Source organism: Choloepus didactylus, chromosome 21, assembly GCF_015220235.1.
Source record: "Choloepus didactylus isolate mChoDid1 chromosome 21, mChoDid1.pri, whole genome shotgun sequence".
Taxonomy (NCBI): Eukaryota; Metazoa; Chordata; class Mammalia; order Pilosa; family Megalonychidae; genus Choloepus; species Choloepus didactylus.
This window is the reverse complement of record NC_051327.1, coordinates 17,927,200-17,949,477: the sequence shown is the minus strand read 5'-3', so window position 1 is coordinate 17,949,477 and position 22,278 is coordinate 17,927,200. Positions and strand designations below refer to the sequence as shown.

At 52.1% G+C, this 22,278-nt stretch overlaps 1 protein-coding gene across 8 annotated transcripts in view; it reads left to right on the top strand.

Annotated features, from left to right (window-relative positions):
* CUX1 (cut like homeobox 1) overlaps window positions 1-22,278 on the top strand; it is a 362,321-nt gene that overhangs the window by 316,366 nt on the left and 23,677 nt on the right. For 5 of the 8 annotated variants that reach the window (XM_037815374.1, XM_037815373.1, XM_037815375.1 and 2 more), the window contains 4 exons: window positions 3,615-3,917; window positions 7,435-7,623; window positions 13,826-14,090; window positions 19,457-20,138. The exons of the other annotated variants lie outside the window; for them this stretch is intronic. In XM_037815374.1, coding sequence (XP_037671302.1) covers window positions 3,615-3,917; window positions 7,435-7,623; window positions 13,826-14,090; window positions 19,457-20,138 — 1,439 coding nt within the window. Of the gene's footprint in view, window positions 1-3,614; window positions 3,918-7,434; window positions 7,624-13,825; window positions 14,091-19,456; window positions 20,139-22,278 lie in introns of those variants that run through there. 8 annotated transcript variants of the gene reach the window in all.

The following is a 22,278-nucleotide window of genomic DNA, read 5'->3' as shown; positions in this document are numbered from 1 at the left end:
ATCTTCCCAGCCATGCCTCACACCCCCCAGTTCCTCTCCACTCCCGGGTTGGCACATCCTGTTCTGGCACAACCTGCCCCCCTCCTCGTCCCTCCCACTTCTCCCAACTTACCTGGTTAACTACCTGGTTAATTCTGAGGCTCCCTTGCAAGGCCACTTTTCCAGGCAGCCCAGAGTGGGGTTCCCAGTCCCATCTGTCTCCCTTTGTCCACTGCTGGATTCTCGATGGCTGGCTCAGTGGAGTCACTGAACGAGTGAAAGTGTGGAGGGAATGACACACCTTCATTCTTTCAGCCAGCACTTTACTCCTAAGTGTTTTCATTAAAGTATAATTTATATACAGTGAAATCCTTAACTTTATTCAGAGAACTGCCCTATGAGTTTAGACAATGAAGATATAGAATAATTCTACTACCCCCCCCACACACACACACACAGACACACATGAGAAATAATTCTCTCATGTCCCTTGGTCATCAGCTCTGTCCCAGGCCCTGGCTGTTTTCTGTCCCCATCATTTTGCCTTTTTCTGAATGTCATCTAAATGGCATCATATATATCCTATGGAGTTCGGAGTCTGTCGCCAGCTTCTCAGTCATGTGCCAGGCACTGGGGAAGAAATGGCAGTAAATCAGGAGAGGCATGATGACTACAGAGACCTTTACATAAACAAACACATTTCACTCCAATTTAATAACTGCTCTAGTTCTGAAACATCAAATCAGATTGTTGACTTAGCACCAGCCCTGTGGCGGGCCCCCTCCTCCCTCCAGCCCTCTCCGCGCCTCCAGATGAGGAGCAGGGTGTCCACGAAGCAGAGAAGCATGGCCAAGCCAGCAGACGGAGCCCCCCTCCCAATTCATTCCTTAGCCCAGGGAGCTTTTTTTCATCTTTTTAATTACACGGAGTAGAGCAAAGTTCCCTTCTTTCAGAAATCACTGTTTTAACCTAAAGGTTCTGTTTGCTGATTTGGGGGACTGAAAATAAATAATAAGTAGCGTGTCGTCCTCTTCTCTGTTGACTGCACCTCTTTGTTGCGAAAGGGGGTGAGGCAGCTGCCATCCTCCGCACATGGGGCCTGGGCTCCGCTCCAGGTGGCCATCGGTGCCTGTTCACGGGTTTAGTTTTGCCGGGCCGGTCCCACCTGCTGTGCTTTACTGTAAACGGCTCCTAAAGAAGGACTGTTCTTCCCCAAGTGACGTTCCGAGGGTGTGGATCCGTGGTCTCTCCAGGGAGGCCATTTGCCGGCGCCTCCGTCTGTGCCAACCCAGAAGCGTGCGCTGGGCTCTGCCGTGACCTGAGACCCCGGCAGCAGTGCGTGCACCTGTCCATGAGCAGCTGCCTGCCGGGGAGGGCACCCCCAGCCCCGAGCTGCTGGCCGTGCAGTCCACGGACCCGGAGTGGAGACGCAGGCACCAGCCAGCCACTGCAGCTTGCTCTGACGTGGTGCTTCCACGCCCGGGCAGGGTTTCCACCGGAAGAGTCCACCTTCGTCTGTCGTCACCGTCAGGAGCACAGAGGGGCGCCGGTCACGTGGGGTGGTGCCTCTATTTAGTTCCCTCAGGGGTTCTTCATGGCAAAAAAACAAAACAAAACAAAACATATATAAATATGCGAGTGGCTTGCCGAGAACACCTAAAAGAAAGAAACGTGCAGCTGCTAGGGTTGTCTGGTGCGATCTGCTGACACCAGGCAGGTACTTGCCAGGCAGCCATGATGGTGACCTTGCTGCGGGTTAAAGGACACAAACCTGAGAAGAAATCTGTTTATCATGTGGGGAATTCATGCCACCCTTGACAGCCCACCGTGAGCAAGACGGATGACCTGCCAAATGGTCCCTCGCATGGGTGAATCGGGGCACGTTTACAGTACAATTCCTCTGCTGCTTCACAGACAAAAATAACATTTGCTGCGTTTCCTTTCCAGTTGTAGGGTGACCCAGAGGCGAGCAGAGAAAAGAAATCTGATTTGTAGGATTCACAATGCCTTAAAGATTTATATGGACCCTTTTTGCCTTTTACATCTGTCTCTTTTACATCTTTCACAAACCAGTTTTGTTGTTTTTTTTTTTAACCTGATTTTCCAGGTTGAGGACACAGCCTTATATGATCATAGAACTTTGCACCAGTTCAGGACAATAAATGGGTTTATCAGTTAGATTGCAGTGGTTTTATTTGGGATTTTGCTCCTTCTGGATATTTATACACAATACTCCTTGGATTTGGAGTTCATCCCCTTGAGTTCAGAGTAGGCTGTTCTGGATACAAGCACAGGGCCCTGCAGTTATGGTAAATTGAAATTAAATCTGTACTCAATGCTATCTTTTCTTCCAAGCCAGTTAACAAGTATTTCTGGTTACTGGCAATGTGAGCTGATATTTGCTGTGTGATCCGCTTGGGCCCGAGGGAGATGCGAGCCAGAGTCAGCCCTAACGCTGCCCTCCTGGCACCCCATCTCTCTGGGGTTTGGGGCAGCCCCCCAGCCTGGCCCCTCGTGTACAGCACCATGGGGGGCAGAGGTGCGTTCAGAAAACCCTGAGCTGAGGGCAGCTGTCACACCCTATCCGGGGCCTCAGCACCCCAGCTCTGCACATTTTCCTCCCGGACCCAGCCTTTCTCTGTATTTGGAAATTAGGAAATGTCAGTCTTTGTTTGAGACACCCCAAAACAAGACTTGAGCCTGGTTTGTTGTCTTTTATGGGTGGCGGTAACGGAGAGGCCGGAAGGGAGCACCCCGCTGAGGGGCACTGGTGACGTCTCCCCCCAGGGAGCTGCACCGGCCCAGGCAGAGCCCTTCGTAAGAAAAGAAAGTGTGGCCCCCAGTCAGCCACACTGGCCTGCCCTCCCTGGCACCTCCGACAGCCACTGAAGGCCCAGCTTTCAGAAGTACACGATACCCGCCAGTCCAGGGGTGCAGGTGGAGCCCTGAGACGGAAGGGCAGGAGAGCAGCCTGGGGGTGCTTCTTAGCTCTCGGTGCTTCTACCTTCCTCAACAGTGGGGTGCTGCAGGGCCTGCTGGGAGTCAGAGTAAAGAGGGGTCCATGATGCTGAGGGGCAGAATCTTTCCCCCAGGAAGAACCAAGGTGAAGGGAAGACCCGGCACTGGGCTCTCGAGGGGGCTTCGGTGTCCTTTTCAAGGGATCTCGTAACTGGTGACCACATGTCACGGGCAGCCCTCATTGACGTGTGGTCACCACACAGCCCATTCTTTCTGTTCTGGAAAATGTGGACAAAATAATTATGCAATTATAGTCTAGCCAAGGTACTTGGAATGGTAGAATTAAGGAGTTTTGTTAGAGGAAATCATGACATTGATAACATATGATTAATACGAAAAAATTTTTAACAGGATACCCTTATTTTAAGCCATCAAAAACCTTTTAGGTCCCTAGTTTTTCCACTGTTACTGTTATCTTTTTTTTTTTTTTTTAATACAGAAAATCAGAGGTTACTCTCAGTCAAAAGTCCTGAAACGATTCATTTATATCCATAGACTTCGTACTGTCTAGTTCTACTAACGGGCATTTAATTCACATTCTCTAGATAAGTCAAGTAGAGGTACCTGGTGAAAGACACCTGTTTTAAACCACGGTTTTTCATGTGCTTCAATTGCAGAAAGCACTCCAAAGACCTCGGCCAGCTGCAGCCCTGCGCCAGAGTCACCAATGAGTTCTAGCGAATCAGTGAAGAGTTTGACTGAGCTGGTCCAGCAGCCGTGTCCCTCCCTTGAAACCAGTAGGGATGGAAAACCACCAGAACCCAGCGAGCCTCCCTCCTCAGACTCCCAGCCCACACCTCCCCTGCCTGTCCCTGGACACTCGGCTCTCAGCATTCAGGAGCTCGTGGCCATGTCTCCAGAGCTGGACACCTACGGCATAACCAAGAGGGTTAAGGAGGTGCTGACGGACAACAACCTCGGTAGGTTCTCCTCACGGCCACCCGGTCTGAGGGAGGTGAGGCATCCCTATCCGGGGCCTCAGGAAGAATGGGTAAAGGGAACCTTCAGGTGGAGCCAGCCGCAGGGTCTCAGCTTTTACAAGCTCCCTCTAGAAACACAAGCCTTCCCAAAGTTGTGAACACCGAGGGGCATGAAAGGGTGCTGGAGTCCTGGAGACCAATCCTGGCCCCTGGCCCCACCTCTGTGCCCCCTCTGGGACCACTTGGAAAGTTTGGAGGTGGGCCAGGCAGGCTCAGGCAGTCCAATCCGACTGTTCCTCTGGGACATGCCCATGAGAGCTCCAAATCCTTGGTGGGCACCAGAGCCGGGCAGGATCGGCGTCAGCCCAGCAGCACCTGGAACCTGCAGGAAGGCTTCGTGGAAGGATGTGACAGGCTGGGTTCAAATCCTAATTCGTGACCTTGGTGATACTGTGACACCGGGCAAGCTTCTGGAACTCTCTGAGCCTCGTCAAACTGGAATCCTCCTGGTTGCACTCAGGGCTGTGTGTGTAGCAGTAGCTCATCGCCTGATGCCCCAACAGCTAGTGATCTGTCCTTATTGTTCCTGCAGCCTCAGGGGCCGTCCGCTGGGCTGAGGCAGCCCCTGGGGATCAGCCCCCGTCCCACTGCGTGTGGCTGCAGCCGTAAGAAGAGTATGACGTGGTGGTTTTTAAATCTTGCCACGTAACGAAGGTCGGACGTGGCTCTCCTGTTTTAGTCATCCAGAGGCTGGGGACAGCCACGCCCCAGCTACTTAGGACCTTCTCACTTCCCGGGTGCAAAAGTCCATTGAAGAAAGATGGCTGCCCCCAGAGTGGTTGGAATTCATCTGGTGGCTTCAGGAAGTATTGCTGACAGGGTGACGCAGGAATGAGACACGGACACAAAGCTAAGAGTTAAGGGAGCAGGGGGCCCACTGCCTCTAGGGCGAGTGGACGCCAATGCATCTTTGCTCCAGCCATTTATCAGAGCAGATCACGTGCATATGCTCGAGGTCCATCAGGTGCAGTTACATCAGGTGTGTACATCTTGTTTACATCAGAAACGTCATAGTCACAAGACTTACATCAGGTGTATATCATCATCATAGTCACAAGTTACACATCTTTACAGGGCGGGTCTGCATGGCATTCTATGCAGGCCTGCGGCTCAGCATTCTAAGCCACCACCCCAGATATGCCTCAGGCAGCATGGAAAACTCAGTTTCCCACAAGGAAGGACCTTATGTGACTTTTGTTTTTTCCCAAGGAATGGGGAACAAAGGGAATGGCAGTGAACTGAACGCCAGTGAAGTTTCCAAGTGATCTAACAGCCTGGGTTCTAGGCCGTCGTACCTAATTGAGCTCTTCTGCCCCACTGCCTGTGCTAAGCAATAACAACTGAGAATATTTTTAATTAAGCCAATTCATAAAAATAAAACCTTAGCCACTGATTTTAAAAATGGCCAAGTCCCTTGTGCTGATCAAATATTGAAATGCACAGGGATTCCTGGATGTGGCTCATCCCCTACTTCATGATCCTGTCACAAGTTCAAGGAAGCAAGGCTGATGTATCCTCGCTACCCACACCCCTGTAAGAAATGCCATTTAATGTAAAAGTTGCAAGTCAGCTGAAGAAAATGCTCATTGTGAAACAGTGATAAATTGCAGCCTCATTAGTTGCAAGATTGTGAATGCTGAAATCTCATCCTTGCCATGGCCGTGCAGCCAAAGGAGAGCCCCAGTGGCCTGTGGAACATCATTTTCACATGCTGTGAGGCATGATGCAGTGATGTGGCGAGCGAGCAGGAACTTTCAGAAAGGATGGTTGCAGTGTCACCCTGGATTTAGAGCTCAGCAGCAGTCGTGGCTGCCCTAGTTGGTCTTTGCCACTCAGGGGTGTCTACACAGAGGAATGGACCCAGGAAAGTCAGATTAGACCTAAATTAGGCAGCAATGATGACTGTAGTCAAGGCCCAGGCACCCTCTTAGCTCCTGACCTGAGATCTTGGGATGTTCACAGATCAGTCCCCCAAAATTATATGCAGAATGTTGTGTCTGCACATATTATCGGGTAAGGGTATGCAGATTTCTTCAGGTTCTCACAAGGGTCTCTGACCAAGAAATGATTGAGAACCACTGGTATAAAGCCTCTAGAAGTAATACAAATAACTGTCCAGGAATAACAACCACTTGATTTCCCCACACACAACTGGGTGGGCCAAGCAGATGACTGGCTGTTCATATATATCACTTTCCTGAATGCAGCAAGCTCTTTGGAATGAAATGAGATTAATTCGCCAGACTAGAATTAGGTAAAATCTATTTAAAGCAAGCTCAACAAAAAACTGGTAAGGACTTGGGGCATTTATGGCTAAACTAAGAAACTGAAGAGCAGAGAAACCACAGGTTCACAAAATCCATAAATTTATCTTTAAGTTAAAATGACTAATGCAGAAATAATTTCTCAAATCCAAAGCTTTCCATGCAATAAACTTTTACTGGGGGGCCTGTTTTTTTTACAAGGCCTTGCGACATTAATTACCTTCTTCCCCACCTACCTGTGAGCACAGGTGGAGGAAGTGAGCTGCCAGGGCCCAGCGCTTCACCCACAGTCTCCCGTGCTCTCCCCCTGGGGTGTCAGGGTTCTGCGCACTTACGGTGGGAACACTGGCCGCTCTCACCTGAGATGCGCTCTGTGAACGCTCTCCGTTCCCACCACGCAAGTCCCATTCGTTTAAGTTCCCTCTTCAGGTCATTCAGCTTATGACTGATTCTAATTTGTGCCTTTAAAAGTGGTGGCAGCTGAATGGATCTCAGAGAAGTGACAATGTCCGTAGAAGCCCCCAGAAAACACTGAAAAGTTGCTGCTGCTGTGCCCTCCAGAGCAAAGTGGCTTCTGATCAGCTGCAGCAGGCTGCTCACCATGCTGGGGAGAACAGGCAGAAGGAAGGGGTTTTGATCCACTTTGAGCTGCGATGGCAAAGGCAGCTGAGACTGCAGGAACAGACTTTAGAATTGGAAATGGGCTGCTTTTCAAAAAAAAACGGTAGAGCTGAGTTGCTCACTCTCCTTCTCTTTCCTGCCGGGACCCTGGGTTAAGTGCCCTGTTTTCTCAGCAAGACCTAGCGACCTCAGCAGGCATGCAAGGGGACGTGCAGAAGGCGCGCTGGTTGGAGGCTGTGCAAGAGAAGTCTCCCAGGTGCTGGGTAAACTCAGTGCTCGGGTGTAGGGGTGTGCCCACCTCTGATCCATGCCGCAGGTGTTATCCAGGCCTTCCCTTCTTCCAAACCCTGCAGGTCTTGGAGGGGACACTGCAGGGCACAAGCAGACTGCAGGGGCAGTGCCGATCTGATCGCTGGTGGAGGTGGTGGGAGCCAGGCTGAAGAAATGCTCCTTCAAAACACTTGCTCAGAGCCGGGACCCAGCCAACCCCAACTGTAACCTTGATGCGTGCTTTGTCTTTTCAGAACCCTGGACCTCAGTGATGACATCTCTCGGTTTTGTTTTCTGTCCAGGTCAGCGCTTATTCGGGGAGACCATCTTAGGGCTCACCCAGGGCTCCGTCTCAGACCTCCTCGCTCGCCCCAAGCCCTGGCACAAGCTCAGCCTGAAGGGACGGGAGCCCTTCGTGCGGATGCAGCTGTGGCTGAATGACCCCAACAATGTGGAGAAGCTGATGGACATGAAACGGATGGAGAAGAAAGGTAACACCCCGCTCTCTGCCCCAGCGAACCGCTTTCTCGTTTGCAAACAGGCCGTTTCTTTGAAGTCCTTCACACAGCTGCTGAGGGACTGTGGGGCGGGGCAAAGGACTTTTCTGATGGCCATTGGCAGATGTAGGCCAAAACGGACTGGGAAGGTTTGTGACTTTTTCTACGCAGCAGTCCAAATCCAAATATTTTAGCATTGGGGGCAGGCCCTGAGGCTCCCTCACAGTTGCCCTGGCCGTCACCCTGCTCCTTTCTTTGCTTTAAGGAGAGGAAGGCCACCAAGGAGAATGTGGTGGGTTGGTCTTGCTGTTGGCCCAGTAGGGTATTAAAACATTTTCTTGATCATGTACCACGTGCCAGAATTTTATCAGAGGGAGAACTTATAAATCCATTTTGTAGAGGTTCAGAGAGGTTAGGGGCCTCCACTAAGGTCACCCAGCCTAGAAAATGGCCAAGAAAATTTCTACCAGAATACATCTCTCTTTTACTATCATTTCACAGCCTAGAGGGATACAGCCTCCCCAGAGGGATAAGTGCAGTTATTTTCTCCAAATGCATCCAAAGCAAATGTTGATTAGCATTCTTCTCATACTCTATAGGCTACAAAAGAGGAAAGGAGTGGCTACTTTTTTTCGGGATTTGAGTCCCTGAGTGCTGGTCCCCATTAGGGCCCCTGGCAGAACCATAAAGTCCTAAGTGGCCAAATCTGAACACCTTAGATGCGGGTCCTGGCCCCAGCCGCTGGCCCAGCTATGAGGAGCTGTGCTCGCCCTCCCCCATCAGCCAGTGCTGAGGGTCATAACTGAGAGTGGACATCACGGCCAGCAGCTGAGCAGGGGCCAGGCGGAGGCCAGGCTTATATCTGCTCAGCTCACCAGAAATCCCCACCATCCTCCTCCAGCTGCATGCCGCTCTGCTTGCCCAGGCAGGGAAAGGCCCGGAGCTCTGGAAGGAGTGAGGGGTGTCTGTGGGACTGGGCTCTGTTATAATGATACAGACTTCCGTTTGTTGAGCACTTCCTGTTTGCCAGCCGCTGTGCTGAGACACAACTCTATGAAGCATAGATGTCCTTCTCCCATAAAGCTGAGGCTCAGACAGTTACGAAACTTACCTAATTTCAACAGCTGGCCTAAGTGGGAAGCAGGAACACAAACTCAGGGCTGTCTGCCTTCCAAGTTGGTGCTCTTAAATTTACGTTCCTCTGCCTCTGTGCCGAGAGCCTGTGGTGCCAGGGCCCCATGGCTGCCAGAGGGTGACTGGCCCCAGCCTGCCCCATCAGCACCACCCCTACTCCCTGCAGGGCCCCGCCAGTGGCTCTGACAGAGGTCTGGATACCGCCATATCACCCCCCCAGAAAGGTTTTACCTTTTGATTATGGGAAATTTCAAAGCAACAGAAGTAGAGAGAATCGTACCACAGTACCCTGAGCCAGTGTAGCCATCACTGTTTCAACAATTGCCAGTGCTCAAGCAATTTTAAAGTTGTCCACGGTCTGTCGAGAGGCCGCTTCCCACCGCCTGGAGCTGGGGGAGGCGAGGAGCACCCTCCCGGCCGGGCAGCCCTCCTCCTGACCCGCTCCTGGGGCTCTGGAGAGAGAGGTGCGAGCCCTGGCGTTTCCACTCCCCGGGCCGGACCCCAGGCCGCTCCCCTTCGCACGGGCTCCGGGCGCCCTCTGCTGTTGGCAGGGAGTTACGGCTTCAGCACCACTCGGGGCCTTGCAGCGTCCCCCGGGCCCCACAGCGGCTGTGGCCCCTCCGATGGTGGGACCCCAGCTGCCTGCACCAACCCCCATGCGAGGCCCAGGCCCCGACCCATCAGACACGGCCGCGGGGCCACAGCACAGGGCTTCCAATGCCCGTGACCACCGCCAACTCTGGTGCCCACCCGGGTGGGGCCTCACCCGCTGGCCAGGCCAGGCTCACGTCTTTCTGTCCTTGACTATGCCGTGTCCATCTTCTGTGAGGAAACTGACCTCTCAACTGTCCCCTAGTTCCAACAACATGTGGCTCCCTGGCTAGGTTTCCAGATCTGTAAAATGAGGACCAAAAAGCTTTTTCAGGTCGTGAGGGTTAGAAAGAATGGACCTCATAGAGCCAGCACAGTGCAGAGCTCAGTAAACGGTAGTTATTACAGCAATTTCTATGTCTCTAAAAGTATTAAAACACTGTGCTCTAGACTGGATGGGAAGTCCTGCACCAGGGAATGCGACTCTGATCCCTGCGTACACCGTGCCTGCTTCACCCCTCAGCTCTCAGCTGTCATTCCTCTCCTTCCTGCTCTGCCCCGCTCTGCCCCCTGCCTCCCTGTCCCCTTCACAGACGGCCCCTGAACCAACCTGTTCACACAGTGAACACACGGAGCTTGGCTGTCTCAGGGGACTCTTCTCCCTGGTGGTCTGGACGGACCCCCACAATCAGTGTTCGTCTCCCTTGGCATTTGTTTGAGACCTAAATTTCAGGGTGGCCTCTGAAGCATGTCTCACTGACTTGCTGTGGGTTGCGGGGACACTGCCTTGGGCGCCTGCTCACGTGCTGCAGCCCGACTGGGGGGGCCTGGCCACTGCCCAAAACAGACTGAGGCCACATCCAGTTCCGCCACCTACCAGCTGTGCAACCTCAGGCGCGTTGCTTGACCCTGCTAGGCATCTGCTCCTGGGTCTGTAGGAAGGGACGAGGCTGGGGTCTCTGCCGGGGCACGGCTGTGAGGGCTGCATGCCGCTGGGGTACTGCACTGCCACTGCTGCTGCCATTTGAAGCCAGTGTCATTTCCCATCTTCCATCAGTTTGTGGAACTTTTAAAGAATTATTCAGACTGGATTCCCAAAAGGTCAGTATAGGCGATGCATTTGCTAAAGAAGTCCAGATGTTTGTAACCTGAGGCCTCGTCAGCAGCTAGTGATGCAGGACAGCACAGCCAGCGTCCCAGGACATACTCCAGGAACCTGTCCTGTTGACCAGGCGGTCCACTCGGCCACATCCCCCAGCGGCCCCTGGCCCTCTCCCAGCCTGCCCCCTCCTCTGCTCGAGCCCCTGTTCCACAGGAAAAAGGCAAACAGCAGCAGCAGGTGCTCCCCCAGGCCCCTGGGGACTTTGCCACTCTCCTGTCTTCCCCGCAGCCCCTGCTGGGGCAGGCCCCAAGTGTTCCCCAGCCCCAGGTTCGGCTCCAGCCGCATCTCCCCTCTCCAGTTCTCACTTCTCCCCCAGGCTTTTCTTCCAGGCACTTCCCTGCTCATGCTTGGCTATCTCTCAAGACTGTGGTCCCCGGAGCGCTGCCTTCCTCCATCCCCCACCACCTCCTTCCTCCAGGGGTTTCACTGCTCCCCCAGAAGACCCATCTACCCTCCCTGCACCCAGGGCACAAGTTCTTCAACCGTCTCTACCCTTGGCTGTTCTCCAAATCTCATTATCACCCAGAACTACTCTACTTCTCAAATCCTAAATTCAGGGACCCCACTCACTGACCACCTGCTACCATCTTTCCATCTTTCTCTTTTCCTTACACCTTACCTGTCCTCTATCACAAGATGGCCTCTAAACCCCTGATATCCCCTCCCAAGCTTTCCCCCAACCATTGTCCCTCTGCTGCCTTTGTCTCCTTCCCCGTCTTCCCAGACTCCATGGATCAGAGGCTTCGGGATTTGGCCAGTATGCCATCCCATTCCTCCCCCTCCACCCATGGCCGAGGGCTCCTGCCGGTTTTCTCCACCCATCCTCCTTGGCTGCCGAGTCCCTGCTGGAGAATATCCCATGACCACGTGGGTTGCTGCCATCTCAGATCAATGGCCTCTACCCCCGGGGGTCCTCTGCATGCCCCCATCCCTAGCCACTCCTCTCCTCAGCCCCACCACCAGGCAGGCTGCTCCCCCAGTTTCTTCAATTCCTGTCTCTCCTCTCCCCGCCTCCTTCATTCTCTCATCACATCACTGTTCCTCCAACTTTCCTGCTTTTTAAAGGAAGCCGAGGCCATCGCCCTGCCCCACCGGCCCCTGTTAACTTACCTGCCTCTCCCCTGCTCCCTCCCCCACCGCCCCGCCATGCCCGGGGGTCCCACACACCTCCAAGGATTTTCCCCTCGCACTATGTCACCAGCCCTCTGCCTCTGTCACCTCTCTCCCCTCAGCTCGTGCTCATCTATAAACACCTACCCTCAACCCTGGATTTCCCTTCCAGAAGCCATCCTGCCTCTCACTTTTCTTTTACATTGTAGGCTTCTGAAAATAGTAATTTGTATTCACTACCTTCACCTCCCCGCATCCCATTCCCTACTCCACCCACTGCAGTCTGGTTTCGGCTCCTGCAGCTCCACTCCTCTCACCAAGTGTCTCATCACCCCTAGATCCAAGGGCAGCCTGTCCCCCATCAGACTGTCCTTTCTGCAGCACTTTATGCTGTCACCCCCTCCCCCCTCTCTGGGACTCGTCCTTCCCTCCGGAAAGCCAGGTCTCCTGGACTTCCCAGGGTTCCGTTCTTAGCTCTGCTTTCTCCTCTACGTCACCGACTTCAACTGCAGTTTCCGTTCTCATGGCCCCCAAGTTTCTTGCGCACGCCCAGACCGTACCTAATGAGCTGAATACCTGATACCCTGCTGCCAACTAGACACTCGAGGATGACCCAGACACCCCTCAAACTCAGCATATCCAAGACTGGACCTTGGTCCTCCCCTGTAACCTACTCCTTCTGTGGCGCCCAGCCCAGAGTCACCACCTCTCTCCCCCTCTCCCGAGCCTGAAACCAGAGAGCCCTCCTCAGCCCCCTCCTCTGGGTTCCCTCATTTCATCAGCCCCTGAGTCCTGGCAGGGCTGCCCTGAACATCTCTGTTCCGGTTTGCTAATGCTGCCATTATGTAAAACACCAGAAATGGATTGGCTTTTATAAAGGGGGTTTATTTGGTTACAAAGCTACAGTCTTAAGGCCATAAAGTGTACAAGGTAAGGGCTCAACAGTTGGGTACCTTCACTGGAGAAGGCCCATTGGCATCTGGAAAACCTCTGTTAGCTGGGAAGGCACGTGGCTGGCGTCTGCTTGCTCTTAGGTTGCGTTTCAGCTCCTCTCTCAGCTTCTGTGTGTTCTTCAAAGCATCCCTTGTGGCTGCAGCTCATCTCCAAAATGTCACTCTCAGTTGTTGCTCTGAAGTCCTTCTGTTCGTGAGCCCCTTTATAAGACTCCAGTGAACCAGTCAAGGTCCACACTGAATGGGAGGGGTCACACCTCCATGGAAACATTCAATCAGAGGTCACACCCTAACCAAAGGTGTCACTCACAGTTGGGTGGGTCACATCTCCTTGGAAACAACCTAAACCCAATATCCCAACCTACTCAACACTAACACATCTGCCCCCACAAAACTGCATCAAAGATAATGGCATTTTGGGGGACATAATACATCCAAACTGGCACAGTCTCCAAAGTCCATCTGCTTCTCGCCAACTCCATCACCACTGCCTCAGTTCATCTCTTTATCATTCTTCCCTTCTAAGTGAATTGCTTTCCTTCCAGTCTTTCTCCTACAGCCCGAGCAGCCTTTCAGAAACATATGTCTGATTATTATCGTTCCCTTGGTTAAAATCTTCTCATTTTTCCCATTGTCTTCAAGGCAGAGTCCAAACTTTTGGCCTCCCCTGGCCTGCCTCACTCCGTCTTCATCTCCTACAACTCTTCCTGCCACCACCACCTGTGTGTGCACTCAACACAAGCACGCAAATACACACACGTTAGCTGTGCTGTTCCACACTGCTGGGTCTTTGCACGTGCTGTTTCCATTTTCTGGAATAGCCTCTTACCATCTTTTACCTCAGCTCCCATTTTTTCTGTCTCATTCCTTCCTTGTCCTTCAGGACTCACTTTGAACATCACCTCTTCTGGGAAGCCTCCCCTGACGTCTGCCCAGACTAAGCTGAACCCCACCATGGTGCCCTGTGCTGGCCTCCCCTACCACTCTTGACTCCTGTCATCTACCCATTTATGTCTCTGTGTCCCCACGACACTGTCACAACAGAGCAGGTCCCCAGCATGCATGAATACAGCTATAGAATGGTTCTAGTCCAGGTGTCCCATGATGCTCTTAGAAAGAACGTGGCAGAAGAGCCAGCTGCACAGAAGTAGTGCTGGTGCCCGTCACGTGGCGGGCCTAAGGGCTCGCTCAGTCTGGTGTCACGGCCGGCCCCTGCATCTCAGTCTCCCATCTCTTTCCCCCTCAGCCTACATGAAGCGACGGCACAGCTCAGTCAGCGACAGCCAGCCCTGCGAGCCTCCATCCGTTGGCATCGACTACAGCCAGGGCGCCAGCCCCCAGCCCCAGCACCAGCTGAAGAAACCCCGCGTGGTGCTGGCCCCCGAAGAGAAAGAAGCTCTGAAACGAGCGTATCAGCAAAAGCCATACCCGTCACCAAAAACCATCGAAGAACTCGCCACCCAGCTCAACTTGAAAACCAGCACTGTCATCAACTGGTTCCACAATTACAGGTACGGTCCTGCCATCAGCCAGTGAAGCCCGGCTCTACGAGGGCCCTTTCAGCCCTGGGGAGGCCCTCATGGTGCACAGGAAAGACGATCGGGGGCAGCGGCCGCTTGGCCACAGCACACCAGGGCCTGCAAACTTGGGGTTTGGTCTGTTGGTTGGTTTTTTGAGTGTGGTTTTGAGTTTTTAACTCCAGAGCTGCAGAGCCAAGTTCTTCTGGTCAACGTCATGTGGTAAGAGACCATCCACACCTGCCATGACCAGAAAAAAAATCACCCTGAGCTCTATGGTTTAAGAAGGGAGATAGTAGGTATTCATGGCTCCACAGCAGCAGACAGGCATTTCTTAGTGATCTGTTGATGCTTTCTTGGGGTCTTTTACAGCTCTCTTTTCCAAATCAGTTGGTCTAGTTTTCTAATTAATTAAATTAAGTGATTTAAGACCCTTTCTCTGGGGAAAGATCATGAGTTAAGGAAGATATATTGAATATCTATCAGCTCTCCAGACACTGAGCCGGGTGTTTAAACCAATATTCCATTACTTGAGCCTCACAACTATCTCAGGGATAGAGTATAATCTTCATCTTACATCCGGAAAATAGAACACTCAGCAGGGGTAACTGACCCAAGCAGGTGGAAAGGCCCAGTGCTCTCCTGGCCAAGCCGAGGAGGCTGGGCTGAACCAACTGGAAGAGATCCTGGAAATCCACTGCAGGATAACGAGCCATTGATGATACTATGACTAAGACTCCCAACTGCTAGAAACCAAGAATTCCCAGGGCCTGAGAGAAATTCCTGCTTGTTTAATGGCCATCTTGATTGCTAATTTGCATCAGAACATCATTTTCTCTGAGGCTGCATGAAAGTAGGGTAGGTGCTCCTGGTTACAAGCTGACAGGTACACACGTGTGGCCAGGGCAGTTGGAGACTCACAGTTACTCACCTGAACCAAGGGGCAGGCTTCCCTGGGCCCTGCCTCCCCTATCAGGTTCTGCTGGAGTCTCCGAAGGGGCCCGATAAACCACCCCAGTTCTGAACAAATTGGAACTATTTACAAATATTAGATGGGAGCCAAAATAACTCCTTTATTGCCAATGAAGGCTGAGTTGGCAGATATGGCTTAGTGTGAGAGCCGAGTGGACCCAGGCAAACACATCCATCGTGATGGCACCGGCCCTAGGCAGGCCGCCCTCTGAGGGGCTCCTCCCACAAGAACGAAGAAAGTAGATGAGCTGAGTACACCCAGCTTATTCATCCCAGATTTACCAAACAGATAAAAACAGAGGCAGAGGAAGGCCAGGTGTTGCAATGATGACACTCCCACCACTCAGAAGGAGCTCTTCAAGGAGAGTAATGCCCCTCCCCACCACGGGAAATGAAGGATAGGGGATGGCAGTGTGGGCACAGGTTTCTCGAGCCTCTTTTTGCCAGGTGTTATGCAATCCCATTTTCACTTGATAGGCACAAATGTGCATTAGAATATATCCATTTAATACAAGCACTATCACACTAGACAGTAAGCTGGAGCTTACTGAGTAGTTGGGCAGAGGTTCTGCCAGTTACACAAAACATCTCTAAAACCATTTCTCCTGGTCCTACTGGGACCACCTGCTCCCAGGTCCCCCAGGCTCAGCCGAGTGGCAGTCTCACTGCCTCCCGGCCAAAGCATGCACGCTCTGGGTTTCTCAGCAGCTGTCGCTTGTCTTGCCCGTCACCTGGTCATTGTGGACATGCTTCATTTGTGCATTTAATAGAAGCAGATTCGACTGCACACCCCTGGCAAAACTCAAGAGTGAAGGGGGAGAGAGAAAGAATAGCCATAGGAGCTCAAAATTTATTGACTGAACACAGGTCCAATCCAGAATAGATGCTCTTTAAATGTTCTCTTTCACAAATAAGTATACAACCAAGCAGGCTTGACTAGGTAAATGGAGAGCCAAGGGCAGAAATACATTTCTGTTGCAGAGATCTGGAAAACTATCATGAAGAAATAGGAGATGAGCAGGATCTTGAAAGAAGGTTAGAACTAGAGCAGAATTGTATAGGCAGTAGGACAGGTGGAATGGTGTTCTAGTTTGCTAATGCTGCCAGAATGCAAAACACCAAAAATGGATCAGCTTTTATAAAAGGGGGTTTATTTGGTTACACAGTTACAGTCTTAAGGCCATAAAGTGTCCAAGGTAATGCATCAATAATCGGGTACCTTCACTGGAAGATGGCCAGTGGCATCCGGAAAACCTCTGTTAGCTGGGAAGGCATGTGGCCGGTGTCTGCTCTGGAGTTCTGGTTTCAAAATCACTTTCTCCCAAGACGTTCCTCTCTAGGCTTCAGCTCCTCAAAAATGTCATTCTTCGTTGCTCTCGAGGCGTTTGTCCTCTCTTAGCTTCTCCAAAGCAAAAGTCTGCTTTCAATGACCATCTTCAAACTGTCTCTCATCTGCAGCTACTCTCCCAGCTTCTGTGCATTCTTCAAAGTGTCTCTCTTGGCTTTAGCTCCTCTTCAAAATGTCACTCTCAGCTGCACTGAGTTCATTCTGTTTGTCAGCTCATTTATATGGCTCCAGTGATTTAATTTAGATCCACCCTGAATGGGTGGAGCAACACCTCCATGGAAATTATCCAACCACAGTCATCACCCACAGTTGGGTGGGGCACATCTCCATGGAAACACTCAAAGAATTACAATCTAATCTACACTGATAGGTCTGCCCACACAAGATTACATCAAAGATAATGGCATTTGGGGGTACATAATACATTCAAACTGGCACAAATGGGAAGTGAGTACCAGGTCTTTGAGAGCTGTCAGAAAGCTCAGAGAACTGAAACCACTTGCCTAATAGGGTCACCCAGCAGGTAACGTGCAGGGTTGAGGTTCAAACGCATCCCGCTCTCCCTGGCTTTGGCTTAGCACAGCTTACCCTGGTGTACCCCACAGAGCTTCAGACAAGGGCCAGCACACAGCAGCACTAGCACGCATGCACTCAATGTATTAAATTCCCAGATGAGAAGGCGGTGTTTTACATTTTTCTTACAGGGGTTAAACAGGAAAAATTGATTTTGTCATTCTTTCCAGCCCCACTGAACTCTCAGGGAGGAATGCCTGGGGTTACTGGTTGCCTCTGTCAAAAACTTAAAGCCTTACTCCCTTTTATTATTTCACCCTAAAGAATTCAAGTATCTCAGGGTGTCCATTTACCCCGGAATGGGGCGGGAATGCCAAAACAACATACCGTGGGACACCGGGTCTCCTCCTGGAAGAACAGGTCCACCCAGTAGAAACCCTTCCAAGCCCTAAAAAACACGGCCTTCTGTGAACCCTGTGTGATGTGTCTGAACACCAGCCGTGCCCCTGAGACCCAGACTGTCCATACCAGAAGATAATATTCATTATGAATGTGGAGACAAATCTAGAATAAGAGGGCCAACACCTCCCATCCATTGAGTACCCAGTGTATGCCAGGCACTGAGCTAAAAGCTCTACAGATTCAATCCTCATTAAATCAGCGATCAAGTGTCCATTAGCCCCATTTTATAGGGAAAGGTTATTATACGTTTCTCTGGTGAGTGCAGAAGCCAAGATTCCAACAGGCAGCCCAGACCCCATGCCCCGGGCCTGAATTTATCCCTTCTCTGTCCCCAGCCCTTTCTTCAACCTTAGAGCTTTTAGCAAGAATTGCTATTCAGAAGGCTACTGGACAATAATAGTTCCTTGTTTTGGTGTGTGTCCTCTATTATATATTTAATACCAGTAACATTTCTGAAAGGAAGATACTATTCATTTTTCAGATAGGAAAACTGAAGCCCACAAAGTTAAGTGACTTGTTCAAGTGGCAGAGCTAGTAAGTGGCAAAGCCAGATTTTAGACTGGGGTTTGTCTGGTTCCAAAAAGCCTGTGCATTGTTCTGGAGCAGGCTGCCCCCCGAGACGTTGCAGTCAGTCCTCCGTGGGCCTGTGGCCTGGCTAGGACCAGCCTGCCACAATGGGAAGGGACCAGGCAATACCCCGACTGGCATTCTCAGCTGCCAAGGGGCATGCCAGCCAGCAAGGAGCAGGTTGACCCCTGCTACTCAGGGCCCAGGAACCTATGTGCAGGGGCTGCCATTTCACAGGCTCCCGAGGCAGCCCCTGGGAAAGAGGAGAATTCTCCGTTACCCAGGGAACTTCTGGGGGGCTTCTCAGGACCTCACCCTGCAGCTCCAGCTCAGAAATCTTCAGGACAAGGTTCAGGGGTCCCCTGAAACAGAGCAAATAACTACAGAACAGAAGACAGCAGCCACCACCAGAGCACAGATAAACCTGACTAGACTCCTCTCCCTGCTCCAGCACCCCCCACATCTAGCACAGCCTGGCAGATAGTGGGCTCTCAAAAAACAAAAACAAAAAACCTACCTTTTCTGAGTTACATGTTACTGATGCAGAAAGCATTTTCACACACACCTGCCCAAGGGCTTTCTGTGGGCCTCCTCCGTGGAAGACACTGGGCTTGGTGTGCCTTCACCTGGAGACACTTTTGTGCCAGTCGTCTGCAGGTCATCAAAGGCTTTCTCCAACCCTTGGGAAGAAATAGCTCGAGGCGTCTGATTGGGCCTGATGGGAGGAGAAACTGGGAGAACCCACTCGTGATCAAGGGCTCCTGAACGGGGAAGGCCAGGGCACTCCTGGGGCCGTCTCCCTTCGTGAAGGGGAAGGGAGCCGCAGGCCTGCAGGAGACGGCAGTGGCAAGCCAAGGGCCTGGAACACATTCTCTCCTGGAGCCCAAACTCGGCCTGATTTGTTGGAGCCCATATTTGGCCTCCTTTCTGCTTGATCAAAAACAGAGACCCCTTCCTGGGCTTCTCCTTTCCCAGAGATGGAAATGAGTTGAAAATACACAGTTTGGTTAGCATCCCGCCCCAGCCCGGACCAGAAGCCTCTGATCTCCTGGGACTCAGGGCTGGAGGCTGAAGATTTTCCCTTTAGGCACCATTTAATAATTGGTCCTCTCTCCTGAAGCCCTGATGAGGAAGTCACAGTTATCATTCCGCCTGCAGTTTTATTAATTCAGTCAGCATTTATTACTGTATACCAAGCCCCATGGTGTAGGGTGGGGTGAGGGGGCAATAAATGGAACAGCTCCTTTCACAGTCCAGGAAATGTGCCATTAAATATGTAACCTTCCATGGAGATGAGGGCAATGGCCCTCTAGCTAAAGGACAGCTTATAGGAAGGCTCAGGGGCAGGCATGCCTCTGCCCAGGCCCTGGAGCGAGCTGGTGACGCGGGGGAAGGCAGGCCTGCTTGGAGGCTGGGGCCGCAGGGCCGCGGGGAGAAGGGTGTGGACAGGCCTGGAGCTCCCCCCGGTGACGGCGCTCTCGCTGCTTCTGTCTCGTAGGTCTCGGATCCGCAGAGAACTGTTCATTGAGGAAATTCAGGCCGGAAGCCAGGGCCAGGCCGGGGCCAGCGACTCCCCGTCGGCCCGGAGCGGCCGGGCGGCGCCCAGCTCGGAGGGCGACAGCTGCGACGGCGTGGAGGCCGCCGAGGGCCCGGGTGCCGCCGACGCCGAGGAGTCGGGCGGCCCCGCGGCCGCCGCCAAGTCTCAGGGAGGGCCGGCCGAGGCGGCCGCGGCCCCGGAGGAGCGGGAGGAGGCGCCGCGGCCGTCGGAGAAGGCGGAGCCGCCGCCCTCGGGCCCCGCGGCCCCGGACGACGACGAGGGCCGGCCCCGGGTGCCACCGCCGCCCGAGGGCCCCGCGGACGGCCCGGGGCCCGTGCCAAACCCCGCCGCCCCCGCGGCCGGGGAGGACGCCGCTACCTCAGTCCGCCGCGCCCGAGGGAGGGCCCGGTCCATGCCCGCGATCGCAGCCGAGAGGAGTTCCGCTTTGCCAAGCACCAGCGCGCCGCCCGCCGCCCGCCGGCCCAGCTCGCTGCAGAGCCTCTTCGGCCTCCCGGAGGCCGCGGGCGCGCGGGACTCGCGGGACAACCCGCTGAGGAAGAAGAAGGCCGCGAACTTGAACAGCATAATCCACCGCCTGGAGAAGGCCGCCAGCCGGGAGGAGCCCATCGAATGGGAGTTCTGAGAGGGCGCCGCCCGCCCGCCCGTCCCGCGAGCCGGGCCGCGTCGCCTCGGGCCGGGCCGGGCTGGGCGTTGGGGCGGGCGCCGGCTCCACGGCCCGGACCGTGTTGCGCACTTACCGCCCTGCGGGCCACAGGGCAAAATCGCCATAGGCCAAGGTGCATATAGAAAACAAAGGAGCATTAAGCCCAATCCCTGTCGTGTTTTCAAGGAAGAAAACGGAAATGTGTAGTCGAGCTTTTTTGTACCCTGAAGTGTTTTTTTTATTGCCCTAAGTGATTTCCACAGGTTCTGGAATAACTCTTACAGCTTTGCCTTGTGCCCTCCTCTTTCGTGTGGGCTTAAAAAAAAAAAAAAAATCAAACCCACATATTAAAAGGGGGCTTTTTATCTGCCATCTAATGGCTTCAGAGCGATAATACACTATTATCTTCTTAAACCAGGAAAAAAATGGGGGGGGGGATTTTTCAGAAAAATTAAAAAAGAAAGTTTTTGTAGCTGTTCAGTTGCCACTAAGAGATTGCACAGTCAAACCGACTCTAAACACACTAGTTTGGATTCCTAAATATTTTCAAGAAAAGAATCTTCTCGTTTGAAACTTTGAATTAAAATAAAACACATTTACTCCACATATTTTTTAACAAAAAGAAAAGTCACATCAGGAGAATATCTGATTTTGTGGTAGCTGACGTAGTGTTTTCTTGTATGTGAATAGAATCCTGACATGTAGTGCACATCGATCCATAGCTTTAACTGATTCTGGGCTTTTGCTGACCAGGGTCTGTTTAATACACTCCATTCTAGGCCAAATCAGGACAAAAAGAAAAGATCCGAATCTAGGTATTTTATAATCTGCTTTTTAACCTCTAACCGCAGAGCACGCTGATCAGACCTCATATCTCGGAGGTTTAGGAGACAAGTTAGAACTGTAGCATGTACCTGTTCATTCTGTTTAATTTATGGTGTCTACGTCTGTGTTCGTACGTCTGCACATGTGCGAGCACTGAAAGAGAAGAGGAAAGAGTAGGCCGGTAAAGTCAAGGCAGGCAGTTCCGGGGCCCCAGTTAGAACCTGGGGCCCCCCACAGGGTCCCGCCCCTCGTAGCCAGCAGCCTTTGCTTGGCACCGAAGGCACCTCACCTCTCACCAACTCGCCTGGGCGCCTGATGGACTGAGCCCCACCAGGGGACAGACGGGCCCGGGCCCGGGCAGGGCTCGCGTGTGCCCGCACGCTCTCCCTTCCTTCCCACCTCGAGCACTGATGACTATGTTGAAGTCGTGGGAAGCCTCCTTCCCTGCAGAAGAGAGAACCGGCAGCCTGGGCTCTGCCCCCACCCCCTTAGAAATGGCCCAAACCTAACACCAAAACGTTGATGCTCTTTGCTTCCAGACCAGACCGTTTGCCCTCCACTCATTTTGCCTCCTGGAAAAAGTTCTTTTATGCACAGTTTAGGACAGTCTAAGTACAAATCAGAAGTCTAACTTGTCTCTGATCCCTCCCGTTCTCTATGTGTAAATGCGTGGGAATAGAGGTGGGTGAGAGTGTGCGCGTGTGCGTGTGTGCAATTTTATACGTCTGTGTATTTTCTTAAGTACCTGTGCACACAGTAGAGTGCATTACTGCCACCTTTTTTCAATAAGCTGTTTTCTCAGTTATGGCTTCTACAAGTTTGCTAATTTAGACTCCTTATTGCCATATCTTTAAACTAACAATAGATGATTTCGGTATATATATATATTTTTTTTTGCTTATTTATAGGTGCTGTATTTTATTATCTGATTGTTAGGAAGGGATGAAAGGGGCAAATATTCTTTAGAGGGATAGACTGCCGGCAGTATTGGGTATAATTTACAAGATGTAGTTGTCATACTGTATATTACTGATTGAAAACTTTTTGACCGTGTTGTGTATCATCGAAACCTTTGTCTTAGGTCAACATCTTTGGATGACATTTTAATGGTGCATTCATTATTTCTTAAGTTTAATTAATATTACTTTGTTGATTTGGGGGGGGTGGGAGGGAGTTATGATTTTAAAGGTATGCTCCCGCTATTACACCTCAGTGTGCTGGTATTAACTTGTAGGACTTTGACTGTAAGATGTGAAACCACATTTCTTGCATGATGTTTTAGAAATTACGTATT